The 8,085-nt window shown below is 36.1% G+C and overlaps 1 pseudogene and 4 gene segments (V, D, J or C); 4 read left to right on the top strand and 1 right to left on the bottom strand.

Annotated features, from left to right (window-relative positions):
* Positions 1-3,263, bottom strand: part of LOC107667103 (Ig lambda chain C region-like) — a 7,935-nt gene extending 4,672 nt beyond the window's left edge. Inside the window, 3 exon segments of the C gene segment in view lie at positions 2,077-2,243; positions 3,002-3,053; positions 3,252-3,263. Coding sequence covers positions 2,077-2,243; positions 3,002-3,053; positions 3,252-3,263 — 231 coding nt within the window.
* LOC107667139 (Ig kappa chain V-I region CAR-like) lies at positions 461-1,051 on the top strand. The segment is given in 2 exon segments: positions 461-537; positions 632-1,051. Coding segments are annotated over 2 exon segments (411 nt in total).
* A 457-nt stretch (positions 3,264-3,720) lies between the features above and the next one.
* On the top strand, positions 3,721-4,198 carry LOC107667102 (Ig kappa chain V-III region NG9-like; annotated as a pseudogene).
* A 1,960-nt stretch (positions 4,199-6,158) lies between these two features.
* LOC107667150 (Ig kappa chain V region K29-213-like) lies at positions 6,159-6,681 on the top strand. The segment is given in 2 exon segments: positions 6,159-6,228; positions 6,347-6,681. Coding segments are annotated over 2 exon segments (387 nt in total).
* An 809-nt stretch (positions 6,682-7,490) lies between these two features.
* Positions 7,491-8,032, top strand: LOC107667143 (Ig kappa chain V region 3381-like). The segment is given in 2 exon segments: positions 7,491-7,572; positions 7,692-8,032. Coding segments are annotated over 2 exon segments (390 nt in total).
* Positions 8,033-8,085: the final 53 nt, after the last annotated feature.

Raw genomic sequence — 8,085 nt, 5'->3', positions numbered from 1 at the left:
ATTTGTTTCATAAACAGTCCTAAAATACATTCATTGCATTTTCGGTACACATGTGATTTTAAACTCTGCTAATTCTACTTACCTGCTTTATGATTAAATCTTTAGCCAGATTTAGATCGTCATTCTCTATTAGATTACCTTTGACCTGTTATACAGTATCATGGATGATATCAAATCTGCACAACAGATATTAAATGCTCTCAGCATCAAAGTCTGAATGAAACATTAAACGGTGTTTGGAGGGAGAAGCTTGACCCAAAATAACATGAAGCAAATTATAAATGTCTGTTTCTAAAAACATTAAATGGAAATTTATTAGCAAAGATACTGAACAAATAAAATGGCAAAATGTATCTGCTGTCTTCAGGTAAATGATGTGGAGTGTGTTTGCATATTGATCAGATGCTTCAGTGCTCTGAGAGTGTTTATAGTGCTGTGAGTTTAACACTTCATCACTGACACACACAACAATCTTCATCAACATGACCTTCATCATCATCTTCATCTGGACACTTTCATACTGCTTTATACTACAAGGTGAATAGTGTATATTTTAAATAATATTAATTACAAAAAATTATTATATGTCAAATAATATATTTTTATAGACTAATAAATGTTTGTTTCTCAGGGTGTAAAGCTCAGATCACAGTCACTCAGACTCCTTCAGTGAAAACTGCCACACTACGAGAAAATGTAGAGATGAGCTGTAAACTCAGTACTGCTACACCCTGCAGCCCAAACCCCTGTGTGTCCTGGTACTTACAGAAACCTGGAGAAGCTCCTAAACTCCTGATTTATAGAACAAACACCCTCCAGTCAGGAACTCCATCTAGATTCAGTGGCAGTGGATCTAACAGTGATTTCACTCTGACCATCAGTAGATTCCAGACTGAAGATGCTGGACATTATTACTGTCAGAGTTTTCATTGCAGAGTACATAATTATGGTGACTGTGTGGGTGATTATGTGTTCACACAGTGTTAAAGAGTGGTACAAAAACCTCTGTCAGTCAGAGTCACAGTGACTGAACTGATGCTGCAGCTGCTCAAACACTATCACTCACTACTGACACACAGAGACCAAACACAGAACTACACATGAGATCAAAACTGAGTTCTGAGTGAAATCAGCTCTATTACAGTGATCTGTCCTGTGACAGATGGGTTTGACTCAATTATGCACAGAATCAGAGAAAACTGTGTTTGTAAATTGATATAAAATCAAACAAACAATAATGGTGCAATATGTTTTTTTTCTTTTGTACACTAAACTCATATCTTATTATATATATATATATATATATACACACACATACACAGGTATATATATATATATGTATTGGTCACATTTGTATAAAAAATTTCTCAATTTGGGGTTTCTAAATTATTAATGCATTTTTAATTGTTAATGTAATTTTAATATGTTTTGATGATCTGTGACCTCTGAAATGACCTTTTCCCACTCATGGAGATCAGAGTGACGTACTTGTTTCTCTCATTGATGCAACTGAATCATCATTTGAATAATCAGAAAGCCTGTAGCTTCAGACACATGAATCGTGAAAAATGAAACATGTTTTTGACTCATAACATGAGAAAATATCCTAAACACTGTTATGTTTTACATGCATCATCTGCTGTAACTCGTACACAGATTTACATAGAGATGATTTGCATTGCAGCACAAGCTTCAGGAGGTTTTATAGCTCTGTGAGTTTGAACTCTGAGAATCTGAACCAACAGCAACCATGAGCTTCATCACCATCTTCATCTGGATCTTCACTAGCTATTGCTTCACAGGTGAAGAGATAAACATTCTATTCTAACTGATCATCTGTGCTAGAAATACTGTCCTCCAACAGATATTTAATTATGAATGTTTATTCCTTTTTCTCAATATAGACTCAGCAGCTGAAGTGACAGTAACTCAGACGCCTGCAGTGAAACCTGTTCAACCAGGAGACACAGTTACCATGTCCTGTAAAACCAGCCCTGAAGTTTACCAGGGTTTGGGTTATCAGCCTCTTTCCTGGTATTTACAGAAACCTGGAGAAGCTCCTAAACTCCTGATTAGGAGCCCAGCGCTGCTCTCCTGAGACCTGCTGCTCCCGTCCACCTTCCAGCTCAGGCTCCAGTCTGACGGGAAGCCCTTGCTGGCCACACACACCAGTGTCGCTGTCTTCTTTGAGGAGATCTCTGCACTGGAGGGCGGCAGGACGCTCACTTTAGGACGAGTGACGCCTGACAAACACACAACAGTCAACTCAGTGAAGAAGAAAGCATTTCTCTCCTTTCAGCTTCATACAAATATATGAACAATTAATACAGTGATAGTCATTTTAGCAACATTACACTGCAAGTCACCAGAATTAACTTTTACAAAGCCTGTGATCAGCAAAGCAACGCATGTTTTGTGAAATATATTGATATATTGAAGAGTCGTTATCATTATCAAATTTAATGTTACTTTGATTAAAAGCATGAAAGATCAGATGTAAATAAATAGACCTGCAGGAATTCATGCATGAGAAAATCGGGTACAAAACTTTGCTTTAAAAATAGAAAATAAAACAAAATATCTGGGATGTGTACTATAACTTTAAAAATAACTTATTAAAATATTATCGTTAACAAAAAATACAATTAAGCAATTTCCAGTTTGAAAATATCTGCAAGGCTACTTAAAAATCAACACACTAATCAGAAAATGTTAGTTTAATTACTTTTTTAATTATCTTATTTAATTATCTTTTTTAATCATCACTTAGTAAATTAGTAGACATGTAGGTGCAACATTACTTATAGTCAACAGAATGTGTTAAAGGGACCATCAAAATAAAGTGAAACCGGTTTTTAATGTTGACTGCCAAACATTCAAAGTGAACTAAAAATAAAATTACAATATAGAAATAAGTGTAAAAGTGCATCCTTTCTATAGAGCAACAAAGTGTTTAACAGTCAGTTGTTGTATTAATAATATTAAATGATGATTGACTTACTGCCAACATCCAGTTTGGTGCCGCTGCCAAACGTCCACCACAGTGATAGAAACTAATAGAGCAGCTGAACAAAAACCTCCTGAACGCTTCACTAACTGCACAAACACACATCAACTGAGTCTCCAACAAACACATCCACTCACAGCACAAATTACCTTACTTTACTTTATATGCTTAGATTACTAAAGCATGAAACTGAATTTATAAAGAGTTAACTTGTATATACGATATATAGTGTGACGCGACTCACAATCAAACTCATTGATTCAGTGATTGACAGAGACACGTGTGTGATGATCCTCGTGTCTGTTAAAAACCTGCAGGAACATCCATGGATTTATCATAAAATTTGGGATTAACAGTGACGTGTCAATCCAACTAGAGTAAAACATATTCTCAAAGTCTCACGGGAAAGAGTCAGGTTAATATACTAAAATTGGTCTTGAAGATGTATTGAGAATTAAATTGAATGATACAGTTTTTAATAGTTTGGCTAAACAGAAGATTGAATGTTATAAAAAGACTGATTTTTTACTAGATGTTCTCACTTCAGGAATTGTTTTTTATTCTAGGCCTATGACTGAGACTGAGTGACTGTCTTCAGGTAAATGATGTGGAGTGTGTTTGCATATTGATCAGATGCTTCAGTGCTCTGAGAGTGTTTATAGTGCTGTGAGTTTAACACTTCATCACTGACACACACAACAATCTTCATCAACATGACCTTCATCATCATCTTCATCTGGACACTTTTATACTGCTTTATACTACAAGGTGAATAGTGTATATTTGAAATAATATTAATTAAATAATTTTATTATATGTCAAATAATATATTTTTATGGATTAATAAATGTTTGTTTCTCAGGGTGTAAAGCTCAGATAACAGTCACTCAGACTCCTTCAGTGAAAACTGTCACACCATGAGAAAATGTAGAGATGAGCTGTAAATTTAGTTCTGCTCCAGCCTGCAGCCCACCCTGTGTGTCCTGGTACTTACAGAAACCTGGAGAAGCTCCTAAACTCCTGATTTATAGAACAAACACCCTCCAGTCAGGAACTCCATCTAGATTCAGTGGCAGTGGATCTGGGACTGATTTCACTCTGACCATCAGTGAAGTCCAGCCTGAAGATGCTGGACATTATTACTGTCAGAGTTACCACTACATCAACAGTGTTAATGTGTTCACACAGTGATAAAGAGTCGTACAAAAACCTCCGTCAGTCAGAGTCACAGTGATGAACTGATGCTGCAGCTGCTCTAACACTACTGACACACAGAGACCAAACACAGGAACTACACATGAGCTCAAAACTCAGGAGTGAAATCAGCTCTACTACAGTGATCTGTCCTGTGACAGACGAGTTTGACTCAACTATGCTCAGAATCAGAGAAAACAGAGTGTGTAAATTGACTAAATCAAACAATAATGGCGTAATATGCTGTTTTGATTTTGTACAATACACTCACCTTATTATACAGTCATACAGTAAAGTCATTGTGTTGCAGCAGCAACATAAAGATGTTCTTGAGCAGTTTCTCAAGTAGCTCCTTCATCTCAAGTTAATAAAGACGTTGAACTCATTTTCAATTCAAGTTTATTTGTATAGCGCTTTTCACGATACAAATCGTTGCAAAGCAGCTTTACAGAAAATTAAAGTTTCTACAATATATTTCTAATAACTACTGACTCAAAATCTATGTATTGATCACATTTTATTAAAAAATCTACATTTGGGATTTCTAAATGATCAAAGCATTTTAATGATTAATGTAATTTTAATCAATTTTAATGGCCTGTACCTCTGGAATGACCTTTGCCTCCTCATGGAGATCAGTGACATAACTGTTTCTCTTAAGCCGAGAACACACTACAGACTGTCATGCCGATTGTGAATGTATTTTAGTCTTGACGACGGATCGAGCCTATAGTCGGACTGGGTCTGTTCCAGTTGGGCTCAGTCGCTGTCGGCAGAAAAAGTTGCATAGTGTGTGGTGACTAAAGATTATAATCTTAGAATTCAGGAACCAGTCGTTGCCAGTCGTTTTCACAAAGATTTTTTAAAACATGTTTAATATTTGCGACTGACGCCAGCGATTGTAGGCTATATGCGGCTATAGTGGAGATGCGCTCACTGTCACACATCATTTAGTAGGCTATTCATTTTGTAATTTTGTCAAATACTGCTTTCTTGATTACAAGAAAAACCTCAACTGTTCTTGTTATGATTTGTTTCTTGTCTTTCTTTTAATTCATAAGTTAACATGGCAAATTAAATGGTTTTAGACTATTCGTTTTTTTCTGCAGTCAAATAGCCTAAATTATGTCAGTGATTTGTCTCATTTTAAAGATTACCGAGAATTATTTTATTTCGATCTGCAGTCTAATAAAAGTTAGGCTATCTACAGGCTAATTCCATTTTTTTCTTAACTTTTAACTTCTTCTTAAAATTTGTTATAAAGAAAATTTAAATCAACTTCATAACAAATACTCTTCATAACGAATTTTATTCACACGGTTAAGAAACTCTATCTACAGGCTAATTCCATTTTTTTCTTAACTTTTAACTTCTTAAAATTTGTTATAAAGAAAATTTAAATCAACTTCATAACAAATACTCTTCATAACGAATTTTATTCACACAAATATATGAGCAAAACGAATAACTATTCTTCATAAGGATTTTTTTTATAAACAATTTCATGAATCATACATATGACAAAAATAAAATAATTTTATATATATATATACTGTATATAGGCTAATTTAAATTATATATAATATAGTTTTGTGACAAATGGATGAGAAAATTACAGTGCCTTTCTCTGCAGCTCAGAATGTTGACAGGGACATTAAATAGCATAAAGAGCATTAACATTTGCTGTGCTAATAAAATGAACATTTAAACACACAAATAGCATTTTAAATAACTTTTGTTAGTTATGCCGCTCCGTCATTTGAATCATCAGAACGTCTGTAGCTTCAGACACTTGAATCAATGCTTTTGACTCATAACTTGAGAAAAGGTCCTAAACAGTGTTATGTTTCATGTATATCATCTGCTGTAACCCATACACAGATTTACATAGAGATGATTTGCATTGCAGCACAAGCTTCAGGAGGTTTTATAGCTCTGTGAGTTTGAACTCTGAGAATCTGAACCAACAGCAACCATGAGCTTCATCACCATCTTCATCTGGATCTTCACTAGCTACTGTTTCACAGGTGAGGAAATAAACTGTTTTTATTCTTTTTTTTTAATTCTAACTGATCCTCTGGGTTAAAATATTGTCCTTCAACACATATAATTCTACATTTATTTATTTTTCTTAATGTACTCTAGAATCAAGAGGTGAAGTGACAGTCACTCAGACGCCTGCAGTGAAACCCGTTCAACCAGGAGACACAGTTACCATGTCCTGTAAAACCAGCCCTGAAGTTTACCAGGGTTGGGGTTATCAGCCTCTTTCCTGGTACTTACAGAAACCTGGAGAAGCTCCTAAACTCCTGATTTATAAAGCAAACGTACTCCAGTCAGGAACTCCATCTAGATTCAGTGGCAGTGGATCTAAGACTGATTTCACTCTGACCATCAGTGGAGTCCAGACTGAAGATGTTGGACATTATTACTGTCTGAGTTTCCACTACATAAACAGTATACATATATTCACACAGTGATAAAGAGTCGTACAAAAACCTCCGTCAGTCAGAGTCACAGTGATGAACTGATGCTGCAGCTGCTCAAACACTATCACTCACTCAACAGTACAGAAACATGATCACAGTCCAGCAGTCAGACACCTGCAGTGAAATCGGTTCATCTAGAAGACACATTTACCATCACAAACTACAGGACAAAAGATCTAATAATTGTAGAACAGACTGTAATAACTACCACCATTTCCACCATCTCAAAGTCTGTCCAGCTACATGTGAATCTACAAGTGAAGAGTCTCCATCCCTCATTACAGTCCATTAAGTTCATTATGAAACTACCACTCAATCTTCATAACTGTCTCATCACTGCATGAGCAGAAGTGAAACTGTTCCAGTTCAGAGCGTTGAACCGATCAAACAGTGAAACTGTGAGTTTGAGCTGAAAATCAGATTTGCATTGGCAGCTTTAGTGATTCTGATCGTCTCAGAATAGAGCAGCTCCGTCTCCAGAGACCATGTTCAAACCCCAAGAGCTTCAGTTCACATTTACTGCTAAACACAGCTGTTCTCAACTATTACAATTAAACAAAACCATTTTCAGAATCGAAGTCTTAATAAAATTGGTCATTAAAACAGTGTTTTAGCTGAGCTCAAAATAATGCATCTAGTGCTTACTAGCAAAGCTGTTGCACAAACAAAATGGAAAAATGGTGTTTCTGCTGTCTTCAGGTAAATGATGTGGAGTGTGTTTGCATATTGATCAGATGCTTCAGTGCTCTGAGAGTGTTTATAGCGCTGTGAGTTTAACACTTCATCACTGAGAGCTTTTCTAAATTTTAACTGAAAGAGCAACCAGCAAGAAGATGATGATCATCAGCGTCTGTATCTGGACACTCATTCTTTGTGTTCAAGGTTCATTTATAACTCAAAATGTGATTTATATGCATGTGTTTGATAGTAAATCTGATTTTGTTCAGGATACTTTGAATTTAATAACTGTCAATTATTATCTTATGAAATGTCATTCACAGAAACTACAGGACACATTTCTGTGACTCAGACTCCCTCAGTAGCAGCTGTTCAGCCAGGAGAAACAGTTACTTTAAACTGTCAGACTAGCAGGGGAATCGGAGATCGTTCACAGGGTTGTAGTGACTGTTTCTCCTGGTATCTGCAGAAACCTGGAGAAGCTCCTAAACTCCTGATTTATAGAACAAACACCCTCCAGTCAGGAACTCCATCTAGATTCAGTGGCAGTGGATCTGGGACTGATTTCACTCTGACCATCAGTGGAGTCCAGACTGAAGATGCTGGACATTATTACTGTCAGAGTGCACACTATATCAGTAGTAGCTGGGTGTTCACACAGTGATAAAGAGTCGTACAAAAACCTCCGTCAGTCAGAGTCACAGTGACTGAACTGAT

This window comes from Sinocyclocheilus anshuiensis, unplaced genomic scaffold (genome assembly GCF_001515605.1).
Source record: "Sinocyclocheilus anshuiensis isolate Anshui unplaced genomic scaffold, SAMN03320099.WGS_v1.1 scaffold415, whole genome shotgun sequence".
In the NCBI taxonomy this organism is placed as follows: domain Eukaryota; kingdom Metazoa; phylum Chordata; class Actinopteri; order Cypriniformes; family Cyprinidae; genus Sinocyclocheilus; species Sinocyclocheilus anshuiensis.
The sequence above is the reverse complement of the archived record's forward strand: the minus strand, read 5'-3'. Positions and strand labels throughout refer to the sequence as shown.